Source organism: Carcharodon carcharias, chromosome 1 (genome assembly GCF_017639515.1).
Source record: "Carcharodon carcharias isolate sCarCar2 chromosome 1, sCarCar2.pri, whole genome shotgun sequence".
Classification (NCBI taxonomy): domain Eukaryota; kingdom Metazoa; phylum Chordata; class Chondrichthyes; order Lamniformes; family Lamnidae; genus Carcharodon; species Carcharodon carcharias.
In genome coordinates this window covers 211,327,321-211,355,032 of record NC_054467.1, presented here as the reverse complement: position 1 = coordinate 211,355,032, position 27,712 = coordinate 211,327,321, and the positions used below count along the sequence as shown (strand labels likewise).

At 43.9% G+C, this 27,712-nt stretch overlaps 1 protein-coding gene across 1 annotated transcript in view; it reads right to left on the bottom strand.

Moving 5' to 3' along the window:
- The window catches only part of LOC121275808 (A disintegrin and metalloproteinase with thrombospondin motifs 12-like), a 689,364-nt gene that overhangs the window by 544,241 nt on the left and 117,411 nt on the right, over positions 1-27,712 (bottom strand). Inside the window, exon 3 of the mRNA XM_041183446.1 lies at positions 10,829-10,964. Within this exon, the coding sequence (XP_041039380.1) occupies positions 10,829-10,964 (136 nt within the window). The remainder of the gene's footprint in view (positions 1-10,828; positions 10,965-27,712) is intronic.

Sequence of the window (27,712 nt, the reverse complement as noted above, 5' to 3'; positions counted from 1 at the left end):
AGTTAAGGCCCCATGTTGGCCATCTCTTCTGCATCTAAAGAATTTGGCAAAAAAGCACCCCCACAACTTTCCTGAAGCTGTTTAAAAAGCCTGTGCTCACATACATCCACTGTAGGTGTGGAGTGAGCTGGTTTGCCCACTGACAGACATACAGCAGCAAGTTTCGGGATGACTTGGGGACGAATGAGAGAGTGCACAGATTCTTGGATGCAGCACCTGAGGTCCCACTGAAGGAAGTCCAGAAGAGGAAAGGTGGCCTGTGCCAGCACACAGAAAGGAGTTAATTTGCCTTCCTGCCCTTTACTCCTCCAGCAGCTAGTGGTGCTCTGCCTCGCCTCATGTCCACCTCCCATTCATCCTGACAACCCAATGGGTCCCCTAGTACAATAGCCAGGAGCAAGCATTGACTTTCACCTATAAGGTGTCCATTAAGGTAAAGTAGGACAGCACTCGTTCCTTTTAGGTGAAGGACTCAGAGGATTTCCAGAATAACTGTTGATAATAGTTAAGTCTTGAGAAAACATCCCAGAAATTTTCCAATATTTTTCAAAGGTCCTCTTCAAACATCCAGCAACAAGTGAACAGTAAACTCTGATATACTTCTAAATAGCACCATAATCTTCTGCAACAACTAGTTTACAATCAATCAGATGGCTGCTGTTAGGGGAAGGCAATTGGTCAAGCACAAGCAACCTATATAGTGTGCAGCCCCTTTAAGAGCACTAGCAGACAATTTACCCATCAATCAGCACAAGTGTCATCTCCTTTAACAAGACGACATTGTGCGCTAAGCATGTGGGCTAAATCAGTGTTGCAGCTTAGGGCCCCATCCTGATAACATCAGAGATTCTGCAGCACCAAAGCGATCTGGGGAAAATTGCCTCCTTAAATCCAACCTGTGGAAAATTCATTTTAGATGAAAGGTCAAGAATGCTTCCAATTATTACTTCAAAAAGAGAACTATTTAAACCTAATCACCAGTCAATTCTGTTCAGCTGATCATATCAAGAAAATAACTCGTTTAATAGGACCACAATAAAGCTAGCCCCACAAATATGGGATATATAGTTGCTTAATTCAGAAGACGTATGTTTTAAAATAGAGACACAGGCCTGGATTTTCATCACCAAGGCAGGTAGCAGGAGTTAGGAAAATTCCTGGCTTCGCACGCCTGCCTCGGGAGTGCCCACAAAGGCGGGATCTTCATTGTCGGAGGGAGGAGGGGGTGCTGCAGTGGGATGGCTGTGTGGGGGGATGGATGAGGACATGTGTGGGCTGCAGCCGGACTAGCCAAATTGGGAAAATATTCGATGGCAGCTAAAGGGGCTGCCAGGTGTCTAGGCTGGCTGCTTAAGTCCCACTTCGATGCTGTCAGACTTCATCCCATTTATATTGGAAAGCTATAGTCCTCTAGCCCTCACCCTCATTGATGCCTCACCCTCACACAAGCCCCATGCCCCATCCTGGCCCGTCATGCCAGGCTATGGCCCCCACCTACTCACTATGGCCCCTCATGACAAGTTATGTGCCACTGTACACCCCCATGGCCTCTCATGCCCACCATGCCAGGATATTCCCCCATCCACGCCATGGTCCCCATGCCCCCTCATGGGCCATGGCGCTCACATGCCCATTTACCCACCATACACTGCACAGAACAAATGAACCCGATAGTGAAAATAAGTTACAACAAAAAAAAAACTTTTTAAAAAGTCATTCATTCATTATTTCCCACTATGTTCAAAACGTCCTTTTACCACAGGGCAATAAAAGTGTCAATCATCCAGACCCTTTGAAGTATCAATAGCAAGAAGTGCAAGCACTCGAAATCTCTTAATCTTATGCAAATAAACATTGTGAAATTTACAGCAGAGACCTGAGAGTCAGAGCTGTCAGTCAAGCAATGTCTTATCTGGGGCTCAGGTTAGTTAGTACTCTAATGGATTTCTAGGTTCTCAGTCAAAACTCATGGTGTATTCTTGGCTGAAAGCCAAGATATCCATTATAGTACTGAGACACCTGAGAAAACAGGGAAAATATTGCTTAACAACAAAAAACTGCGGATGCTGGAAATCCAAAACAAAAACAGAATTATCTGGAAAAACTCAGCAGGTCTGGCAGCATCGTCAGAGAAGAAAAGAGTTGACGTTTCGAGTCCTCATGACCCTTCAACAGAACTGAGTGAATCTTAGGAAAGGGGTGAAATATAAGCTGGTTTAAGGTGGTGGAGGCGGGGTGGTGGAGAGAAGTGGTGGGGGGTGGTGTGGTTGTAGGGACAAGCAAGCAGTGATAGGAGCAGATAATCAAAAGATGTCACAGACAAAAGAACAAAAGAACACAGAGGCGTTGAAGGTGGTGATATTATCTAAACAAATGTGCTAATTAAGAATGGATGGTAGGGCACTCAAGGTACAGCTTTAGTGGGGGTGGGGTGGAAAGGCTAGCAGGGCATAAAAGATTTAAAAATAATGGAAATAGGTGGGAAAAGAAAAATCTATAGAAATTATTGGACAAAACAAAAGGAAGGGGGAAGAAACAGAAAGGGGGTAGGGATGGAGGAGGGAGTTCAAGATCTAATGTTGTTGAATTCAATATTCAGTCTGGAAGGCTGTAAAGTACCTAGTCGGAAGATGAGGTGCTGTTCCTCCAGTTTGCGCTGGGCTTCATTGGAACAATGCAGCAAGCCAAGGACAGACATGTAGGCAAGAGAGCAGGGTGGAGTGTTAAAATGGCAAGCGACAGGAAGGTTTGGGTCATTCTTGCAGACAGACCGCAGGTGTTCTGCAAAGCGGTCGCCCAGTTTACGTTTGGTCTCTCCAATGTAGAGGAGACCACATTGGGAGCAACAAATGCAGTAGATTAAGTTGGGGGAAATGCAAGTGAGATGCTGCTTCACTTGAAAGGAGTGTTTGGGCCCTTGGCCTGTGAGGAGAGAGGAAGTGAAGGGGCAGTGTTACATCTTTTGCGTGGGCATGGGGTGGTGCCATAGGTGGGGGTTGAGGAATAGGGGGTGATGGAGGAGTGGACCAGGGTGTCCCGGAGGAAACAATCCCTACGGAATGCTGCCGGGGGGTGAAGGGAAGATGTGTTTGGTGGTGGCATCATGCTGGAGTTGGCGGAAATGGCAGAGGATGATCCTTTGAATGGGGAGGCTGGTGGGGTGATAAGTGAGGACAAGGGGGACCCTATCATGTTTCTGGGAGGGAGGAGAAGGCGTGAGGGCGGATGCGCGGGAGATGGGCCGGACACGGCTGGGGGCTCTGTCAACGACTGTGGGTGGAAAACCTCGGTTAAAGAAGAAGGAGGACATGTCAGAGGAACTGTTTTTGAAGGTGGCATCATCAGAACAGATGCGACGGAGGCGAAGGAATTGAGAGAATGGAATGGAGTCTTTACAGGAAGCGGGGTGTGAGGAGCTGTAGTCGTGGTAGCTGTGGGAGTCAATAGGCTTGTAATGGATATTGGTGGACAGTCTATCACCAGAGATTGAGACAGAGAGGTCAAGGAAGGGAAGGGAAGTGTCAGAGATGGACCATGTGAAAATTGATTGACAGCACTGGATCTCTGATCTCTGCTGTCAGTTGCACAATATTTATTTACACAAGTTAAGAGGTTTCAGTGCTTGCAGTTTCTGCTATTGATACTTTAATGGGTCAGGATGATTGACACCTTTAGTGGATGTAGTTAAAAGGGCTTTTTAACATACTGTAATATAATAAATGAATGACTTTTTATGAAGTCCTTTTATACATCCTATTGTTACTATAGAGTTCAATGGTTCTATACAGTGTATAATGGGTTAAAGGACATGTAAATGCCATAGCTTGGCAAAGAGGGCATGTAGCCATGGGGGTGGGCGGAGGTCATAGCCTGGCATAGGGGCCATGAGGGGCTATGGGAGTGGGTGGGGGCATAACTTGGTATGGGGGCATGAGGGGCCATGAGGGGTGGGTGGGGGACATAGCCTTTCATAGGGGGAATGAGGGGCCATGCAAGTGTGTGGGGGGGCATAGCCTGGCATGTGGGGCATGAGGAGGACCTTTTGAACTTGCTTTGCAAAAAGCTCTCTCATGCAGACGATGGGCGGAATTTTCTGTGCCCACCGGTGTCAGGTGTGATCAATGGTGTGAGCGGTCAATGTGGCATGATCGCTTTTACGATGGCAGGAAACTAGTTCACGATCCTCCATGTGGCCCGTCGACAGCGGGTCACGTTTCCCGCCATTGGACATTAGGAATCTCATTGTCATACATCAGCATATTATTATAAGGCCAGCCAGCCAGAATCCCCCTCCACCGCCGCCCCACCACATCATTCCCCCACCCTCCCCCCCACCCCCACTGAATTGTCCATCAACGTCAGCGGGAAAGCACGCTGACGTGTTTCACAACAGCACATAAAAGGCGTACACTTGGCAGCCTGCACTTTAAGGGGAACTCAGAGTTGAGGACACAGCAACGTTATGCAGTGCTCGCCACTGTCGCCTGTTAGACTTGGATCTTCAGGGGCATTGGGGGATCGGGGTTAAGGGCAGCCCTGCTGTTGAGGCGACTGGTGGCTGGGTGACACACAGAGTCTATAGCCGTCGCCTGTCATTCCTGCAGATGACCGAGAACCAGTGTCGCCGGTGGCTGCGCATGTCTAGCGAGCTGGTCGGTCACCTCTGCCAGCTACTGCAGGATTTGGCACCACGAGGACATGGAAGTGACTATGGTGCTCAATTTCTATGCCAGTGGCTCCTTTCAGGGCTCCTCAGGTGATCTCTGTGGGATCTCACAAGCCACCAACCACAAATGCATCCATGAGGTCATGGATGCCATCTTTCCGAGGGCACGTAAATTTTTGCATTTCGCCCAGGGCTTGGACAGCCAGAGCACAAGAGCGTTTAGATATGCCCAGGTCTCAGATTTCCCACAGGTTCAGGGTGCGATCGATTGCACTCACGTGGCGCTCAGATCTACATCGCACCACACGGTGGACTACGTCAACTGCAAAAGCACTGAGGATTCGTGAACCATGACTCTTTAAAAAGCTGGTCTGACTCCATGAGAATAGCAGAGGAGTAGGACGTACCTACCTCTGCAATAGAGCCCACCAGGTCAGGAGTACCGGGCGCACACTTTTGACCCAAATCAGCCCACACTCTTAAAAGGCACTCCTAAATCATGGAAAGTCTGAGCTTGGGGTCGGGAATCCTGGAATCGGGACCCGCCTGCCATTTTTAAAGGGCTCCGTGTCAACGCGACTCGGCGAAAATCTAGGGCAGAATCCTGCCGCTGTTTTCCGAATCTGGGGCAGTTTGAGATCAAATTGTATCTGAAGTGTCATATATACTGAGCTTTGTTGCCATATTCTGGGCACAGCACAGAAGGATTTGAGTAGAATGACCTGTTTATATTGGTGGTCACTCCCAATACTTATATTACTTTTTTAAACACACTTTTTCATAACGTTATTCTATCTGCAATAAGGCAGCAAGCAATGTGGAAAAGTATACAGTTATATGGCAGGGACAAGCTCCAAACATGAGTGCAACGAGTAGCACTGCTGAGAGATATGGCTCTGTCATTTAAAAAGTTAACACAATGGAAGAAATTTAATTACAAAACTGGTTAGAGTTATCGGTCTGCCTTTTCTCTCTCTGACCCCAGGAGAGTTGGTGCAGGGCTTTTGATCAAGAACCATTTTCCTGTGTCAAAGGTCACTTTGTATGCAAGGTGGATCCCCGCCAGCAAGCAGGGGGCTGTAATCACAGCAAAGAAGAATCCTTTAACCTGGCCTCAGCTTCTTCTAAAAGCTCTGCAGAAAGAAGCTACTTTTATCTGCCTAATTGCTTTGACGAGCGAAAATGGATCAATTTTATCAAACAAAAATGCAGTGTTCTACTTCATAACAATCCATAGGGATTATCATACAGTCTCATAACCCAGTTTTAAAACATGCTTGAGTATGACCTTGTATAATTATGAAATATGATAGCAGAAATAAAAACGATAACAGGAATAAATATGCTCAGAAATAAATATAATTTCGGATGGAGATGAAGAGAAGGGATAACACTCCAATTGTCAGGCTGTGACCAGTGACATCTCAGAGGGGCTTCAACTATTCAATGTGTTTATTAGGGATTCAAATGATGGGAAAGAGTCCACATCTAAGTTTGCTGATTACACAAAAGTAGGCAACATTGTACACAATGTACAAAGAAGTAGAATAAACCAACGTATGAATCAGGAGCAGCAGGAGATCATGCGGTCCCTCGAACCTGCTGCACCATTTGATAAGATCATGGCTAACCTGATTGTGGCCCCAACTCTACTTTCCTATCTACTTCCTATACTTTCTGACTCCACTGTCAATCAAGAATCTATCGAATTCAACCTTAAGAAATATTCAATGACACTGCCTCCACCACTCTCTGGAGAAAAAAAATCCACAGGCCTTCTGAGAGAAAAAAATTCACATCTCCACATATAGGCCAGACCAGGACATTAGTGAACCAGATGGGTTTTTACGATTATCAACAATAGTCACCATTACTGAGGCTAGCTTTTCAATTCCAGATTATTGCTTGAATTCAAATTCCACCAGCTGCCGGGTGGAATTTGAACCCTTGCCCCCAGAACATTAGCCTAAAATTCTGGATTACTTGTCCAGTGACATTACCACTACACCATTATCTCCTCTGCTGCTATATGTCAGAAAAAGCAGAACTCTGGAGGTGAGGTGAGAATGACTGCCCTTGACATCATGGCCACATTTGAGTGTGGCATCAAGGAGCCCTAGCAAAACTGGAGTCAATGGGAATCGGGAGGAAACTCTCCACTAGTTGGAGTCATACCTAGCACAAAGTAAGATGGTTGTGCTTGCTGGAGGTGAGTCATCTCAGCTCTAAGACATCACTGCAAGAGTTCCTCAGGGTAGTGTCCTCAGCCCAACCATCTTCAGCTGCTTCATCAATGACCTTCCTTCCATCATAAGGGCAGAAGTGGGGATAATCGTTGATGACTGTGCAATGTTCACCACCATTCGCTACTCCTCAAATATTGAAACAGTCCATGTCCAAATGCAGCAAGACCTGGTAATGACCAAGCTTAAGCTGACAAGTGGCAAGTAACATTCACACCACACAAGTGTCAGGCAATGACCATATCCAATAAGAGAGAATCCAACCATTTCGCCTTGATGTCCAATGGCATTACCAACACTGAATTCCCCCACTATCAACATCCTGGAGGTTACCATTGATCAGAAACTGAACTGAACTAGCCATATAAATACTGTGGCTACAAGAGCAGGTCAGAGGCTAGAAATCGTATGACAAGTAACCCACCTCCTGACTCCCAAAGCCTGTCCACCATCTACAAGGCACAAGTCAGGAGTGTGATGGAATACTCCCTACTTGCCTGGATGAGTGCAGCTCCCACAATACTCAAGAAACTTGACACTATCCAGGACAAAGCAACCTGCTTGATTGGCACCACCCCCACAAACATTCACTCCCTCCACCACCGAAGCACAGTGGCAGCAGTGTGTGCCATCTATAAGATGCACTGCAGGAATTCATCAAGGCTCCTTCGACAGCACCTTCCAAACCAACAACCACTACCATCTAGAAGGACAAGGGCAGCAGATAAATGGAAACACCATCACTTGGAAGTGTCCCTCCAAATCATTCAGCATCCTGACTTGGAAATATATCGCTGTTCCTTCACTGTCACTGGGTCAAAATCCTGGAACTCTCTCCCCAACAGCACTGTGGGTGTACCTACACAACATGGACTGCAGTGGTTCAAGGAGGCAACTCACCACCACTTTCTCAACAGCATCTAGGGATGGGCAATAAATGCTGGCCCAGCCAGCAAAGCCCACATCCCATGAATGAATTAAAAAAAAAGGTCACCGCTCATTCTTCTAAGCTCCAATGGTTACAGTCCCAACCTGTCTAACCTTTCCTCATAAGACAACCCCTGGTCCCAGGAATCAGTCGAGGGAACCTTCTCTGATCTGCTTCTAATGCAATAATGGTGAGTCGGGTGGGCCTCTTACTCTAATCTCTCAGAAAGAGGGCATCCCTCGTGTCCGTCATGGCCTGGAGGAGAGTTTCCAGGGAGGCATCATTGAGGAATGGGCTGGTGCTTGCTGCTTTCCGGAAGCTATGACCTGGACTTCTGGCATGGTGAATTACTTGCTGTCCAGGTGCCTCTTAAATATGGCGCCCGGACATAACAGTGAAGCGCAAATTCACACCTGCCCTTCACGCGGTGTGATGTAATCCTCCTGGCTGCATAACTAATTAGGTGAACAACGATTTCTCATGCTCACACGGTCCAGTCTCCAGTGGGAGTCCCTCCGACTTCTCACTCCCGGCACCAGACTTAGGCCCTGAGTGGAGTATCCCAGCTACCATATCTGTCCAATGCATCCATTCCCTTATTTTTAATAATAATTCACCAGACTCACTCTCTAGAGGACCAACACTCACTTTAGTTACTTTCTTCCTTTTTAACTACTTGTATAAACTCTTACGATGTTTCACATTTCTAGCTAGCTTTCTCTCAGACAGTAATTTTTTTTTAGTCATTCTTTGCTGCTATTTTATATTCTGCCCAATCTTCTGGCCTGCCATTCATCTTCACGGAATTGTATACTTTTTCATTCAACCTGATATAATCTTTAACTTCCTTAGGTAGCCACAGATGGCATGTCCTTCTCCTGGTGTCTTTTTTTCTCACTGGAATGTGTCTTTGCTGAGTGTTATGAAATATCTCCATAAATGTCTGCCTCTGCATCGCTACTGACCTGTCCCTTCACCTAATTTCCCAGTTAATTTTAGGCAGCTTTGTCTTCATACCCTCATAATTGCCTTTACGATTACATAGAGATATTAATAGATTAAGTGCATGGGCAAAAGGATTTCAATATAAACAGGTATGACATCATCCACTTTGGATCCAAAAAAGATAAATCAGAGCATTCTCCAATCGGTGAGAAGCTTAAAGCAGTGGATCTCCAAAGAGACTTGGGGATCCATGTACTTAAACATTAAAATGTCATGGACAGATCAAAAAGATTCATGGAATGTTGGCCGTTATATTGAGAGGATTGGCTTACAAGGCGTGACAAGTCATGCTACAGCTATACAAAGCCCTGGTTAGATGACGCCTGGAAATATTGTGAGCAGTGCTGGGAATCACACCCTAGGAAGGATATACTGGCATTGGAGCAAGTTCAGTGCAAATTTGCTAGAACAATACCTGGAGCAGGGTTTTCCCCCCATCGGGGGTGAAGTTGAATTGCGGGCACGCACAGCAGGCCTCCAATCGGCGCCCCCAATAGGGGGCACGGTGCCATTTTACACGGGTGGGCCAATTAAAGCCCGCCCAGCATGACATCTTCCAGGAAGCGCAATGCGCTCCCTGTGTGGGCCGGGGGTCGGGGGGAATCCCTAAACCTGAGAGCGAGCTCTTTTGCGCATGTGCATGAAAGAGTGCACTCATCTCCCTGAGGCTAAGTGCTACCTCAGGGAGATCGCCTCTACTGTCAAAAATATTGAAAATAGAAGAAAAAAAAAAATCCTGACATGTCCCCTCATGTGACACTCTCACATGAGTTGGGACATGTCCATAATTTTAAAAAAAACTTTAATAAAATTTTTTAAAACCTACATGAAACCTCATCCCACTCGTGGATGAGGTTTCATGCTTTCTTTAATTCCCGCCAGGACTCCCAGCCTGCCCGCCAACCTTAAGGTTGGACGGGCAGGTCCACTAATTAGTTAAATGACTCTGTCAATGGCCTCAATTGGTCATTGACAGGTTGGCGGGGGCACAACTGATTCTGCTGCGCCCCTCCTACCTGAAAATTTAAATGGGGCGCGGTGATGTCGGGAGTTCCGCCTGACATCACTGTGTCATTTTACGCGTCGGCAAGCAGGCCCCGTCCCCTCTGTGAAAATCCTGCCCCTGGATTATGTGGAGAAGTTACACAAAGTAGGGCTGTACTCCCTGGATTTTAGATGGTTAACAGGTGATTTGATCAAAGCTTTCAAGATACAAAAGGGAAACAGATAGGCATATAGGGTTGGTAGAGAGAAACTCTTTCTGCTGATTGGGGAATTAGGACTAGCCTAAAATTTAGAGTCATCCCTTTCAGAAAATAACTTCGACATACAAAGGGCAGTAGAAGTTTGTCACATTCTTCCCAAACGGCAGTTGACATAGCATCCATATTAAAACGATTGATAGATTTTTGTTAACCAAAGGAAACGAAGGGATATGGGGCAAAGACAGATATACGGAGTTAGCTCACAGATTAACCGTGATCTCATTCAGAACAGGCTTACTCCTGTTCCTATGTTCCTAAGAAACCTATCTGCATGTCCTTTTCCCTGTGCAGTGTCTAAAGTTTCATAGCCTCTCTAGCGAATTCTTAATTTCAGTCACACTAAACTGTAGAGGCAGTAAGCCATGGCTAGGTGCTTCCCACAGTAAGGAGGAAAAGATCTGGATGGAAGATCGTGTCTGAGCTACTTTCACATATCTCTCGGTGGCCAGTGTCAGGCTGGGGGGTACCCACTTGTTCTCTTAATACTTGAATTGGTCAGGTCAGACAAAAAAAAAGAGGAAACTTGCACCTTTAGTACAATGTTTAGTTTCAGCTCCTCTTTCCAGACAATTGAAAAAATATGGGTCCTCAGCAGATCTCTACACCTTCAACTGTAGCTATGATATTTTATTTTCCGTCCTGGAAATATTATCTTGATGAAATTGTGTGAAATTAACCTTACCTTGAATTCCACAAGTCCCTGTGCCCATAGGAATGAAATCATTCCGCTTCCTCTGAGACTGCTGGACAGCGTGCCTCTTATATATAATGTGTGGTTGTTGCTCTTCTTCTTTCCTTGGGTGGCCATGAATAGGTTCAATAAAATAATCTTCGCTGCGTAAACGAAACAAACCGTGCTGCAGAAGGAAACAGAATTTAAACTTAATTCCACAGTTATTGCATTGCTTTGATTTCACAACACAAAATTTCCTATATAGCTGCACAACTTACAAAATTTTAGAGGGCTAATGTTATATTATCCCAACGTGATATAGAAACTATATACTCGTGCATATGCATGCATAAGTATTCAGGGTGCCACATCACTCACTATTGCATAACAGTCTTGTGTATCAAATTCACAATGTATCAGTCCTGAGCACATGGTGAGATTTGTGAAATATATTCGAAGAAATTTAAGTCGAAAAGATTATTTCGAGTTTCTGGGAACCACAAGATATAACATGGTGGCAGCTAGCGTGCGAGAAACACCAAAACTCAAACATTTTAAACAGATTTATTGCTGAATTCAATTGAGAAAAATCAACCCGATTTAGTACCAGAGAGAGAAAAACCGAGTGAATAATGTGAAAATGAAATGGAGCCAGCAAGTGTAAAATCAAGGAACAGATGAAAGGCTGGTAGGAGCTCATTTGGGACTCTGTACACCTTGATACACAAAACAATCTGATTGGAAAAGACAAGCTCACAATGTGCAGCCTGTTGACACTGTCAGATCACATGAAGCCTCGAGTAGACAGATGAAGGTGCTGACTACCCAGAGAAGTGGCTTTAAGTTAATTCAAGGGAAGGCAGCATAGTTGAGGCAGTGAAACAGCAACAAAAGAATGTACATCAGGCAGTGAGAAAAATGTACAAGAGCTATGGATGATCACGTGAATTCAAAGATAGAAGGCAATATTTGGATAGGAATCAAACTGCAGAGCTTGTGGAAAGCCAAATCGCTGGGGAAATATATGTAGAATGAAGAAAGAAAATGGTATAGGTACTAGATACCAGAGTCAGAGCAACAGGACAAATGAGAAGGAAAAGAAACCAAAACATCCATACACTGAAAGATGACAATATGTCAGACAACTACATGAAATGGCTGCATGCAACAGTTCCCAGTGAAAAGAACACTTTTTCAATTCAGATCAGAAAGAAAGGGAGAAATGAGCCCATAACCATAAATCTGAAGCTGAATACTTATTTTTAATTAATTGATGGAATGTGGGCTAGGCCAGCAATTATTGCCCATCCCCAATTCAGAGGGCAGTTAAGAGTCAACCACGTTGCTGTGGGTCTGGAGTCACATGTAGGCCAGGCCAGGTAAGGACAGCAGATTTCCTAAAGGGCATTAGTAAGTCAGATGGGTTTTTACAACAATCAGTAATGGTTTCAAGGTTATCATCAGACTTTCAGTTCCAGATTGTTTTTTAATTCAAACGTCTACATCTTCCATGGTGGGATTCAAGCCCAGGTCCCCAGAGCATTACCTGGGTCTCTGGAATACTAGTCCAGTGACAATACTGGCAATAGTACGCCACTGCCTTCCCCCTGATCATGCACAGACTGCATCAGAAGATCTTTCCTGGAAATCTGAAAGAAAATGATTACTCAAGGAAAGATGCTCTGAAACCAGGCGACTCTATGCTAACAGTATATGGGGGAAACTGAGGTTCAACAGCTAAAAACGGCCCAAATCTGAGGGACGCACAAAGGAAAAGACTTTAACTACATGTTATACTTCACAGAAACAAGTGGTCTTGCTATCCTGGGGTTGAGAAGTTGCGAAGAGCTGCAGCTAATCTCAGTAAACAGTGAGATGAAGGAGGCATCACTGAGGGTTGAAGGTAGCACACCCATTGAAAAGTGCCCTCTGTTCAGAAGTAAGAAAACGGTTGCCAGAGTCACAGAGCCTCATTTGGGTAAATTCCATCATCATTAGAGAGAACATGGAAAACCAAATGAATGGGTTGCAGTCAGATATTGAAATTCTCAAGGCCAATATTGAAAGACATAATGAGCTCCTGACCAAAAAGGAAAGTTCAGGCAGCCAAAGAAAAAGATTTCCAAGAACTTACAGCACTTCAAGGTGAAAAGTTAGAACTAGAGAATAAAGTCACTGACCTGAAAAGACTGAAGGTTGAGCAGGACATAACGTGGAATGCTGTAAAGAAGCATATGGAAGAGAAAACTTCATGTTATATAGCTCGCAGTGGAGGCATCCATGAAGGGGGTCCTGAACCTCAGGTTAAAACTTCAACAGTACATGCTTCAAATAGAAGAACTTGAAAAAGAAAGGAATGACAGTGTTGAGTTGCAACAGCAAAAGAGTGAACTGCGGATGTAGCTTAATATTATATCATGGAGCAGAGCTTGAGAAGAAGTACTGCCAAGCTAAAGACCCTCTGCAGTGTGCTGCTTTAGCTCAGAAGAGGCACAATATTTCACTACCTAAGCAACACCGTGAATAATATTGTTGAGAAAAGAGAACAAACTGTTAAAAACTCTTTAGGTGTTCAATTTGATTATAAAAATCTATTGTTAATCATTTTTGTTTAGACAATATATACAAAAAATGTTAATGATTAGAACAGTTATATTGATATATAAAGGCAATACAATTTTCCTGAAAGAAAATGATTACTCAAGGAAAGATGCTCTGAAACCAAGCAACACTATGTTAACAGCATATGGGGGAAACTGAGATTCAACAGCTAAAAACAGCCCAAATTTTCATATATATGTACACATAAGTATGCAGAGTGGCACAACACTCACTACTGCATTACAGTCTACGGCACATGCTGAGATCTGTGAAATATATTCGAAGAAAGCGCCAGCATTTGTATCAAAAAGTGCGATAATGTCCAACTTTTGGAAACCACAAGGCATAACAACTGATAAAAGATGGCTGTTGTTGTGCAATCTAGAAACAGCAGTGCTCCTGGGTAGTCAAGTAGATAAGGTGCTATCTCGTGCCATACTAAACTGTATAGACCTGAAGGGCACTGGTTCTATCCTTAGTATGTACAGAGTTAGCTGATCAACAATTGGAACATCACAGCTGATCTGAACAGGAAAAGGTCAGGTATTCCTGACATGAGGTTCATCTGAGTGGACATTGGTTGAGAGCAGGAGTAAACTCAGCTCTGATACCCTGTGGTTAAATAGTTTGCCAACATCATCTTAGATGTAAACTGTCAGCTTTCAACCCATATTTTATTTGCCAGTATTTCACAAGAGAGAAAAAAAATCAACATTTTCAAGGGGGTGGAGGTTGTCAAAAATGAACCAATCTGATCATCAGCAGGTAGGATTTGAGGCTGATAGAAGCAATGTTTTCGCTCATGTTTGTTGTGTAGAAACTTTAACAGAAGAGGTTTGAGATGAACTGATTGTTCCCGACAAAGAGGTTGGAGTCATACCTAGCAAAATGGAAAATGGTTGTGGCTGTTGGAGGTCAATCATCTCAGTTCCAGGACATCACTGCAGGAGTTCCTCAGGGTAGTGTCCTAGGACCAGCCATCTTCAGCTGCTTCATCAATGACCTTCCTTCCATCATAAGGTCATGGGGATGTTCGCTGATGATTGCGCAATGTTCAGGACTATTTGCAACTCCTCAGATACTGAAGCAGTCCATGTCCAAATACAGCAAGACCTGGACAATATCCAGGCTTGAGCTGACAAGTGGCAGTAACATTTGTGCCACACAAGTGCCAGGCAATGACAATCTCCAATAAGAGGAAATCTCACCATCGCCCCTTGACGTTCAATGGCATTACCATCGCTGAAGCCCCCACTATCAACACCCTGGCGGTTACCATTGACCAGAAACTGAACTGGATTAGTCATATAAATACTGTGGCTACAAGAACAGGTCAGAGGCTAGGAATCCTGCAATGAGTAACTCACCTCCTGACTCCCCAAAGCCTGTCCACAAGACACAAGTCAGGAGTGTGATGGAATACTCCCCACTTGTCTGGATGAGTGCAGCTCCAACAACTGTCAAGAAGCTTGACACCATCCAGTAAAAAGCAGCCCGCTTGATTGGCACCCTTCCACAAACATTCACTCCCTCCATCACTGACACACAGTAGCAGCAGTGTGTGCCATCTACAAGACGCACTGCAGAAACTCACCAAAGCTCCTTAGGCAGCACCTTCCAAACCCACGACCGTTACAATCTAGAAGGACAAGGGCAGCAGATAAATTGGAACACCACCACCTGGAAGTTCCCCTCCAAGCCACTCAGCATCCTGACTTGGAAATATATCACCGTTCCTTCATTGTTGCTGGGTCAAGATCCTGGAACACCCTTCCTAACAACACTGTGGGTGTACTTACACCATGTGGACTACAGCGGTTCAAAAAGCAGCTCACCAGCACCTCCTCAAAGGCAACTAGGGATGGGCTATAAATGCTGGCCCAGCCAGCAAAGCCCACATCCAGTAAACAGATGAAACGAAAACAATGGCATGTGTTTCGTTTAGTGTCTGTCTCCAAAGCTGTTGTATATAACAAATAATCTTGCAAAACACTTTTCCTGTATTGGATTTTCTGGGACATAGCCAACTGTTGCTCTATATGCAAGTTTAAATTCATCAAGACTAGACAGAATCAGAGAATAGTTGCAGCAAAGAAGGAGGCCATTTGGCCCGTTATGCCTGTGCTGGCTCTCTGCAAGAGCAACACAGCTAGTCCCACTCGCCTGCCATTCCCCACATTTTGCTTCCTTCAGGTGCTTATCCAATTCCCTTTTAAAAGCCATGATTGAATCTTCCTTCAGCACATCAGATCCGAATCACTCATTGTGTAAAAATGTTTTTCCTCATGTCACCTTTGATTCTTTTGCCATTCACTTCAATTCAGTGTGCGCTGGTTCTCTGCCCTTCGACTAATGGAAACACTTTCTCCCTATTTATTCTATCCAGGCCCTTCATGATTTTGAACACCTCTATCAAATATCCTCTTATTCTTCTATTCTTCTCTTCTGTACATAAGAACATAAGAAATAGGAGCCATTCAGCCACTCAAGCCTGCCCTGCCATTCAATAAGATCATGGCTGATCTGCCCAGGCCTCAACTCCTCTTTCGTGCCAGCTCCTCATAACCCTCAGCTCCCCGATATTTCAAAAATCTATCTACCATCTCTTTAAATACTTACAGTGATCTAGCCTCCACAACTCTCTGGGGTAGAGAATTCCAGACATTCACTACCCTCTGAGAGAAGAAATTCCTTCACATCTCAGTTTTAAATGAATGTCCCTTTATTCTGTAACTATGTTCCCTAGTTCGAGATTCCCCCGCTAGTGGAAACATCTTCTCAACATCTACTCTGTCAAGCCCCTTCAGAATTTTGTACATTTCAATAAGATCACCCCTCATTCTTCTAAACTCTCATGAATAAAGGCCTAACCTGTTTAGCTATTCTTAATAAGTCAACCCCTTCATCCCAGGAATCAGACTAGTGAATCTCTTTTGAACTGCCTTAAATACTGTATATCCTTTCTTAAATACGGGGACCAAAACTGTACACAGTATGCCAGGCATGGCCTCATCAACACCCTATACAGTTGGAACAAGACTTCCCTATTTTTAAACTCCAAACCCCTAGCAATACAGGCCAAAATTCTATTTGTCTTCTTAATTACTTGCTGCACCTGTATGCTAACCTTTTGTGTTTCATGCACAAGAACACCCAGATCCCTCTGTGCTGCACCTTTTTGGAGTCTCTCTCCATTTAAATAATAGTTTGTCTTTTGATTCTTCCCACCAAAGTGCATGACCTCACACTTTCCTACATTAAACTCCATCTGCCAAGTTCTTGCACACTCACTCAACCTAACTATATCCCCTTGCAGATTCCTTACGTTCTCATCACAACATGTCTTCCCACCGAATTTTGTATCATCAGCAAATCTGGATACATTACACTCAAGGCCAAGTTAGACAGAATTTTGATCTACAAGGGAGTCAAGGGTTATGGTAGGCAGGAAATTGTGACCTCAATTCTATCAGATCAGTCATGATCTCAGTGAACAGAGGATCAGGCTCTAGGGACTGAATGCCCCACTCTGACTCCAACTTCTTATGATCTTCTGTTCTCCTTAGCAATACAGGCCAAAATTCAATTTGCCTCCTTAATTACTTGCTGCACCTGCATGCTAACTTTTCATGCATAAGAACACCCAAATCAGCACTTTTTTGGAGTATCTCTCCATTTAAATAATAGTCTGCCTTTTGATTCTTTCTTTAAGAGTCCCTCAACGACTTGAGAGGATACAGAGGAGATTTATGAGGAGGTTGCCAGAACTGGAAAATTGCTGTATGGAGGAAGATTGGATAGGCTGAGGTGGTTCTCCTTGGAGCAGTGAAGGATGAAGGGAAATTTGATTGAAATGTACAACATTTTAAGGAGCCTGGTTAGAGTGGATGGAAAGGGCCTTTTTACCTTAGGACAGTGGCGAAAGGGCAAAGATTACCTTTATTTCCCTCGGTATCCTCACATGCGTCTCATCCGGCCCTGATGACATGTCAACTTTAAATGTAGCCAGCCTTTCTACTACTACCAATTTTTAACTATTGCACTGTCTCAACTATCGCCTTTTCCACTCTGATTTTGGCAGCATTTGTTTCCTTGGTCAAGAGAGATACAAAATACATACCTCAGCCATGCCCTGTCTCCATGTGTAAATCTCCTTTTTAATCCCTGACTGGCCCCACCTCTCCTTTTGCTAACCTTTTACTGTTTTATATGCCTATAGAAGCATTTTGGATTTTCTTTCATGGTGGCTGCCAGGCTAATTCTCATACCCTCTGCTCTCATTACTTTTTTCACTTCCTATCCGAACTTTCTACATTCAGCACAGTTCTCACTTGTATAATCAGCTTGACTTCTATACCTTTTTTCTGCTTCATCTTACTCTCTCTCTCTTTTGTCATCCACGAGACTCTGGCTTTGTTTGTCCTACCTTTTCTCCTTTTGGGAATGTATATCAGCTATACCCAAACCATATCCTCTTTGAAGGCAACCCATTGTTCTGTTACAGCTTTGCTTGCTTATGTTTAATTCTACTTTACCTGGGCCAGAGCTACTGAACCCTACTGAAACTGGCCCAGCCTCAATTAATTATTCTTACTCTGGATTGCACCTTTTCCTTTTCCATAGTTAACTTAAACCTTATGATGTTATAAAGCCTGTCCCCTAAATATTCCCTGACTGACACCTGATCCAACTGGCCCACCTCATTCCCCGGAACCAGATCCAGTAATGCCTCATTCCTCACTAGCTGGGAACATATTGATCCAGAAAATTCATCTGAACACACTTCAGAAACTTCCCTGCTCTCAGTCCTTTACACTATTACTACCCCAGTCTATATCAGGATAAATAAAGTCCACCATTAAACTGCTCTATAGTTTTTGCACCTCTCAGTAATGCCCATGTGTTTTTTTTTTCTGTATCTTTTCCATTAGTTGCAGCTTCTTTTCTGAGATAAAGGGTTTTTCTGTGAATCAATGCACTTGTCGGCTTTACAGGGAATTCTTGTCACTGCAGTGGAGGAATTTTCTAGTTTTAAAAATAAAGAATGGGGTAGAAAAGAGTTTTACTTAAACAAACAGAACTCAGATTCCCATATTTAGGTATTCAGTAGTGTAATGATGGCCCACTGACATAGCACCCTGTTGTGTTCGTCAGTGTACATGATTTAAGTGATTTTGTGTATAAATGAAATGCATGATGAATAATCTTGCATGTAACTCAAATTCCATTGAAGAAATGTCTCTTGCTGGCATATTAAATTAGCCCATGCATGAAATAAAATAGGCTTCAAATCATGTCATTTTAATTTTGACATCAGAATCAAGCGCTTCCACATCAGAGACAGGAAGGTCTGAGTACAGGTGAGAGGTCTGTCCAGGTTGTTATAGAAATCCTTCTTTAATATGGAATGGAGAGATGTATTTTATCTTCATTTATTCTTTTTTTAAATAAATGCATATTGTACACTCCCCTCCTGATGTCGCTGATCTTGCTGCTCTCTGCTACTCACAGAAACTGGTGGTGGACTGGGGAGGTGGTGGGGGTAATGAAATGTCATTTTGACGCAATGGGAAATGGTGTGAAACGAAAGCAGCATTTTTCAGCAATTGGGAATATAAAAGTTTCTGAAGGAGCATGTGAATGCTGGAAATATGAGATTTATTTCTGATTTTATTATCTGAAGAAAAATGGGAGATAATAAATCTGTAGCTACTCACACCTAGGGCTGAATATTATCTATGTCGGACAGGCTAGGCGGGAGCAGGCAGGGTGGATGCAGAGCAGATCACCGCCCGCTGCACACCGCCGTTTTACATGGGCGGGCCAATTAAGGCCCGCCCGGCGTAACGCGCGGCTGGTAGCGCTCAGCGCAACCTGTGCAAGCGGGGAGAGGACAGAGAGTTGGGGCCTGCGCTCTTTCGCGCATGTGTGCAAAAGAGCACAGCAATCTCCCTGAGCTGCCTCAGGGAAATTAAGTTGATAAAAAAATCTTGTTATAAATGAAGTAAAAAATTATTTAAACATGTCCCCTCACATGACAGTGTCACATGAGCTGGGACATGTTTGTGAGTGTGGCAAAATTTATTAAATTATTTTATAAAACCTTCAGGAAACCTCATCCCGCCCATGGATGAGGTTTCCTGAAAAATGCAAAGGCCGCTTGGACTCTTCGCCTGCCCGCCAACCTTAAGGTTGGACGGGCAGCATTGTTAATAAGCTTGATTATTTTTTTAATGGCCTTAATAGGCTTTTGACAGTTCAGCGGGTGCGCAGCCACCTCTAGCACGTGCCTGCTGAACGAAGGATCAAAATGACGCGTGATGATATCGGGACGCATGCCCGACGTCATTTCGCGTCATTTTACGCATCGGCATGTCGGGCCCACCCCTGCACACCGACAGCAATATTCTGGCCCTAATTTTCTCTCCCATCACAAAACTTGCTAACTTGCTGAATGCCTCCTCCTCTGTCTCACCCCAACTGTCACAGATACCCTTATTCATAACCAAGCTCAATCTCTCTAATGCAATCCTTCCTAGCTTCCCAACCTTCATAAACTCCAGCTTACTTCGTGTTCTGAATTAAGTCCTGCTAGCCAATTATCCCAACCTCATTCGCCCACAATGGTTCGCTATCTCCCGGTTCACATACTGGAGTTGGTTAGAAATTTTGTCCGCTACATGGAAGTTTACCTGACTCCATCTCACATCCCAGGGTTAGGAAGATTGTCACATTGAAAACAAGTGGCGTATCATCTTTGTTGCTGCAGAGCAAGGGGAGGGATATCACTGCTGCTAAAGGCATTGAAGATCTTAAAAAGAGAAATTTCTAAACTTTAATTCCAAGTTTGCAGTTCGGCAACCATTTGCTCCAAATAGTCTTGGCCTGTTAGAAAACATGCAACATTTAGACATAAACATTGCCATTGCCACAGAAGGCTGTGGAGGCCAGGTCATTGAGTGTATTTAAGACCGAGATAGATAGGTTCTTGATTGGTAAGGAGATCAAAGGTTACAGGGAGAAGGCGGGAGAATGGGATTGAGAAACTTATCAGCCATGATTGAATGGTGGAGCAGACTCGATGGGCTGAATGGCCTAATTTCTGCTCCTATGTCTTATGGTCTTATGATCAAAGATTACGGGGAGAGGGTGGGAGAATGGGGTTGAGAAACTTATCAGCCATGATTGAATGGTGGAGCAGTCTCGATGGGCCGAATGGCCTAATTTCTGCTCTTATGTCTTCTGGTCTAAACAGAGTTGAAACAGAAGTAATCTTACCTCCTTCTAGGCCATCTGAATGAAATGTACATGATGTGTCCTCCCCACTCGCGTTCACCATATGGCATGAAATGTACATTCTTACCATACAATAGCCGTAGATGAGCCCTACAATGCCAGATCCAAGCACATTGTTGTCAGGCACTTTTCTGTTGGGATACTTAGGCCAGATGGACCTTTGCTGCCACCCACCAATCAAGTGGCAGAGCAGATGCCCAGTAGTGCCAAAAACACCATGGATATCGGCCCATATTATGCAAATGAGCTCATCCTCTTTTTTTTGAGACAGGGTCAAAGCCAGGGCTAATGGCTGGGTTCAAAGATCTGCCCTGATACATTTCAGGCAGATGGTCAGAAGTCCTCAAATTTCTGGCCTATACTTTTCAAAAAAAGAAAAGAGCCCTTTTGGATAAATAGCCATAAGAGCATGAGCTTGTGCTGGATCCTGTATTTTTAAATATTATTAGTTTAATTATATCTAACTTATTTTAAAAGCATATCTTTCATAGGCTACGAATGGATATTCAGAGTAATGTTTAGGAAATACTACTAAAAGGACATTTTGTGTGGCGGTGTGGAAAAATGTTGATACGGGCCTCCGTATCTTTTAACATCTTTTAAATGTTGTGTCATCAACAGCTGGTGACAAGCACCATTTTATGGTTTTCCCATAGCTAGACGTTGGAAGAAATTAACGGAAACCCCTAAGAGGTCAGAATGTTAATACAACAAGGTCAGAGCTTGCAGATAAAGCTATTTTGTCATACATTTACTATTCCCCATCACATCAGCCCATATACCCCCAAGGTATTGACTCTTGTTGGATTGCAGTTACTTGCTGCCTACCAACATTTCACAAAAGTGGCCATTTGCCATAACAATGAGTGCCAGGGCACTATTTGTTAATCACAGTCAAATTCTAATCCTAATCTCAAACAACACCCACGAAGTGTACTTTCCAGAAGAAATCTTCTGATAGCGATCATGAGTGAGAACTCAAGCCAAAATTTCTCCTCCCTAACCCCAGGTCAATTGTTGTTCATATATCATGCTATCTTGTTCATATATCATGCAGTAAGCCTGCACAGAGAAAAACATTCTTAATTTATTGGCACTGCAGAAGGCATTATAATAATTGCATTCTTCAGAATATCAGTGTAATATTTTAGTTTTACTTATTTATATGCAAAACAAATAATTTGAAACAGCCACTGTAATCAGCAATATGATGACACTAGCACAGCATGCCCCATTACTTCAAATTCCTTTCACAGACACAAGATAATAACCCAGTGTTTAAATACATTACCAAGTGTGTGCAACTGAGCTATACAGATGTGAACAACCAAATAATCCCAGCACAGGATGTGAGACAAAATCTAGGCTGGCATTCTAGTGCAGTACTGCAGGACTGCTGCATTGACAAGAGATGCCATTTTCAGATCGGTGTTAAACCAAGACCCTCTTCAGCTATTCCAGTGGATGTTTCAAAGCACATGAAATTCTGCCCATGTCTTGACCAACATACCTGTCAAACAATACCAGCAACAAAAAGAAAATGGCAACTAGTCTGTGATCTTGTTAGAGCTGAAAGGGGTTACAGAGATAGGGAGAGGTGAGGCCAGGGAGGGATTTAAAAACAAGTATGGCAATTTTAAAATGGAAGCTTTGTTAGACTGAATGCCAGTGTAAGTAAGGGACCATAGGGGTGATGGGCAAACCTGGGAACTCATCAGCTGATCTGTGGGTCTAGTGGCAGTCAGTGGATAAGGGATCCAGCTGAAGGCAAAGGCTTAATGCCTTTAAGATTTAATAAACATTTGGTGTTTTACATCCCACTATAAACTAATGATGCAGGTGGCATCTTTCCAGAAAGAGCCACAACACCCCACCTCAAAGTTGGCAAATTCCTCGAAATTATCAACCTGCTTCAACTGGCAGACACAGAAATGCACTCCAGGTGGTGCAGATGCCCACCATCGACATTTCCAAAAAGCAACCACCTACTGACTTTGCAATACTTCAGCAGGGTCAACACTTAAACCAGGATGTTCCCCCCAAGGATTTCTGGTGCCAGTTTATACCGAAAAAGAATACTCTTGTTCGCCCTGGAGTTGCAGTAGACTCCTGTGGTATTTAAGATTCTATATTCTATCCCCAGATCTTGATGGATCCAATTGCATACATTTCCCATAGATGCAGAGTTGCACTAAAGTCTCCATGCTCCTGGAGTATTATATGCATGCCAACCAAGGCCATAAATTTTAATAACATGGATTCACCATCATAAATAAGTCAAACAAATTGTGGAACAAATCAACAACCAGATCAGTATCATTTTTCTGCATTTACATCCATCAAGTAAATAAATGGTGCCTCCTTCAACCCTCTGTCTCACCACTCCCCATAACCCTCCCTCTCGCCTCCTCCCCTGGCCCTCTCTCTCGCCACCTCTCTCAACTCTCCCTCTCACCACCTCCCTCAGCCCCCCCCTCACCACCTCCCTCTCCAACCCTCCCTCTCTCTCCTGCCTCCACTTCCAACCCTCCCTCTCATCTCCCTGCCAACCCTTCTACCCGCCGTCACCGCCCCCAACTTTCTCTCTCTCACCACCTCCCTCTGACCCTCTCTCTCTTACTGCCTCACTCTCCCACCAGCCCTCTCTCTCTCGCCACCTCCCTCTGACCTTCTCTCTCACCACCTCCCTCTGACCCTCTCTCTCTCACCACCTCCTCCTGACCCTCTCTCTCACCACCTCCCTTTGACCCTCTCTCTCTCGCCACCTCCCCCGATCCTCTCTCTCACCAGCTCCCTCTGACCCTCTCTCTCACCACCTCCCTCTGACCCTCTCTCTCACCACCTCCCTTTGACCCTCTCTCTCTCGCCACCTCCCCCTGACCCTCCAACTCTCCATTTCCCTTCAACTCCCCAGTTCACTGCCTCCCCTGACCCTCTCTTCCACTGCCTACTGCATAACCCTCCCATTCCTTGCCTCCCCGACCCACTTTTTCACCACCTCCCTCCTCAATCCTCCCGCTCGCTACTTCCCTTCCCGACCCTCCCGCTCGCTGCCTCCCTTCCCGACCCTCCTGCTCACTGCCTCCCTTCCCAGCCCTCCTGCTCACTGTCTCCCTTTCTGACTTTTGTGTTTGCTGCCTCCCTCTCCAATTTTCCTGCTTGCCGCCCATCCCCTGAGCCACTCTCTCACTGCCTCCCTCCAACTCACCAGTTGGCCACCTCCCTCCCTGTCTCTCCACCTCACCGTCTCCCACGCTTGCTGCTTCGCTCCCCAACTCTCCTGCTCCCTTTCACTGCCCCTCTCCCACGTACTTACTCACTGTGTAACTAGGCTCATGTGAAACCAAACCATTGTGTGTCATCAGCAAATTTAGCAACTATACTTTCGGTCCCTTCATCTAAATCATTGATATTGGTTGTAAAATGTTGAGCACCAGCACTGATCCCTGTGGCACCCCATTCATTAATAACATCCTTAATAATAAATTCTAGCATTTTCCCCATGACAGGTGTCAAGCTAACTGCCCTATAGTTTCTCCAATAAAGGAGTCACATTCGCTATTTTCCAATCTGATGGGAACTTTCCAGAATCTGAGGAATTTTGGAAAATTAAAACCCAAGTATCTATAATCTCAGCAGCCACTTATTTTAAGACCCCAGCATGAAGTCCATCAGGACCTGGGGACTTGTCAGCTTTTAGTTCTAATGATTTTCTCAGTGCTCTCTACCTGGTGAGTGTAATTGTTTTAAGTTCTTCACTCCCTTTCACCTCTTGTTTCACAGTTATTTCTGGGATGTTAGTTGTATCCTCTACACTGAAGAGAGGTGCAAAATAACTGCTCAATTCATCCACCATTTCCTTATTTTCCATTATTAATTCCCCAACTCAATCTCTAAAGGACTAACTCTCATTTCAGTCACTCTTCATTTTTAAATACCTGTAAAACCCTTTTTATATGTTTCTAGCTAGATTTCTCTCGTACTCTAATTGCTCCCTCATTATTCTTTTGGTCATTCTTTGCTGCTTTTTATATTTTGCCTAATCTTCTGGCCGGCCCCTAATCTTTGCAGAATTGTACACTGTTTCTTTCACTTTACTGCTATCTTTAACTTCCTTAGTTAGCCATGGCTGGTGCCTCCTTCCCCTGGAGACTTTCTTTCTCACTGGAATGTATCTTCACTGAGTATTATGAAATGTCTTCTTAAATGTCTGCCACTGCCACTCCACTGACCTTTCCCTCATCCTAATTTCCCAGTCTACTTACAGTTTATTTTCCAGTTTAAACAAAGTAATTAAAGCAGTGATTGGTGTTCTGGAGGTCAAGGTGCAGTTGGCGCTGGGCTTTCAAAAGATGTTTGATGAAGCACCACCTAATAAGCTTGTTAGCAAAATTGACTAAAGGAATAGTGGCAATTTAAATACAAAATTGGCTACAAGACAAAAAGCAGAGGGTCGTGCTGAATGTTTGTTTTTCAGATTTGATTGAAGTATACAAAGATATCCCCCAGGAGCTGGTATTAGAGTCACAGCTGTTTTTAATATACATTAATGACCTGGACTTGGGTATAAGGGGCATAATTTCAAAGTTTGAGGACACAAAGATTGACATAAATACATGGAGAATAGTAGCAGATTTCAGAGGACATAAATAGACTACAGTGAAATGGGCAGACGCACGGTAGATGAAATGTAACACAATGATGTGTGAAGTACAAATGGGCCGAAATACAAATTAAGTGGTTTAATTTTAAAGCGGGTGTAGGAGCAGAGACTTGCTTCACATTTACAAATCTTTGAAGGTGGCAGGTCAAGTTGATCAAGTTAAAAAAGCAGACAGGATCATTAGCTTTATCAGCAGAGGTGCTGATAAAGCAAATACGTTATGGTAAACCTTTATAAATCACTGGTTAGGCACCTGCTGGTGCATTGCATCCAATTCTAGCCACCAAACTTTATGAAGTATGGCCATGGCTTTGGAGAGGGTGCAGAGGAGATTTACCAAAATGGCATCAGGGATGTGGATCTTCAGTTATGTGGAGAGACGAGAGGATCTGGAATTCTAATGGCAGGAGCACACAGATTTAAATAATTGACGATAAAAAGCTGAGGAGATATGGGGAATTTATTTGTGTGAGTTATGATCTGGAATGCATCACTTGAGAGTGTGGTAAAAACAGATTCAACAGTAACTTTCAAAAAGCCAATAGGGAAACAGCAGGGGACTGGGGCTAAAAGAGCCGCCACAAGCACAATGGGCCAAATGGGCTCCTTCTGTGCTCGAAGATGCTTCAATATAGATGAGGTAGTGGATGACCTATTACACAAGAGCAGGAATGGAATTAGTTGTGGTTATTTACATGGAAATAAACCTATTAGTAAGATGCAATGCAAAAGTGAGCTCTGTAAAAGGAGTTCTGTCTTCCCTCATCTGTGATAGCTGATGGGCCTAGTATGCATTCCCAGCAGTTCTGTTTGTAATTTTCAAATGCCAGCATGCATCCCCCACCCATAGCACAAATTTTAAGACTTCACCGTCAAGGAGCTGAACCCCCTTTCTCCAGCCCATCAGGAGCTTGATTGTTTGTCCAGTACTCAATTTAGACAACAGAATTGTATATAAAAACAAAAAAACTGCGGATGCTGGAAATCCAAAACAAAAACAGAATTATCTGGAAAAACTCAGCAGGTCTGGCAGCATCGGCGGAGAAGAAAAGAGTTGACGTTTCGAGTCCTCATGACCCTTTGACAGAACTTGGGTTCTTACTCATAGCCATGGATGTTATTTGAAACCATACATTCTGTGCATTCCAGCATGGAAGACTACATTTTGCATTGCCAGAATGCATAGTTAGGTAAATCTAGAACAGACATGTTGTAAGAATGTGTATGGATAACTGGAGCTTTCAAGATTGCCATAGGTTAATACATAAAATCTAAGGCACATTGCAAAGGTGGGAAAATGAAGCTGAGGTGCAGATCTTATTGATCCAATTGAGGGGGGAAGAAGGCCTAAGTGTCTGAATGGCCTACCCCTGTTCCTTTTTTGTTTTATAACTTTTGTGGATAACTGACTGCACACCTCATTTACATAGCCACCTAAAACCAATTCAGGACCAGCCTCACCACACAATCCACATCGATTCCAAACGGACACTTTCCAACATGTGACATTTGCACTAAATCACTGCAGGCAACATGTATTACTTTCAAGAGGCACCATCTTGAGGTATTTGCAAGCATAAATAAAAGTTTAGAAAACACAACGTGTAAATACCACATCACTTTCATCTGACAAAAGCATAACTAAAGTGACAAAACAAAATTATCTGTTCCTTCTGTTGTTGAATGAGGGATAAATATTGGCAAGGACACCAGAGATAACTCCCCAGCTCTTCTGAAAAGTAGTGCCATGGCATCTTTTACATCCACCTGAGTAGGTAGATGGCACCTTGATTTAACATTTCATCCAAACAACAGTATCTCCAACAGTGCAGCACTCCCTCAATACTGTACTGGAGTGCCAGCCTCGGTTTTTTGATGAAACCCTGGAGTGGGACTTGAACCCAGAACCTTGTGATTAAGGATTACAAATGCTATCAGCTGAGCCACTACTGACATCAACAGTGAGAAGGTTGCTACAGTACTGGATGAGGTAAAAAGGTAAAGAGGAGCTATTAGGAACTGGTGATATTTAAAAGGGCAAGTTACCAGTCCAGGTGGGATGCATCCTATTTAACTGAGGGAAGTAAGAGTAGAAATTGCAGAGGTGCTGGCCAGAATCCTTCAATCTTCCTTAGATGGGTAGTGCCAAAGGACAGAAAAATTGCAAGCGTTATTCCCTTGATGGATCAAACTTGACTAAACCTGCAGGCCAATCAATTCAGCATTAGTGTTGGAGATGTGTTTAGAACAATGGGCTACTTTCAAAAAAGAATTGGTTTGGGCACAGTCAAGGTACATACCATCGAAAGGGAAAGGTAGGACAAACAAACCCAGAGCTCCCTGGATGAAAAGGGAGATAGAAATTAAGATAA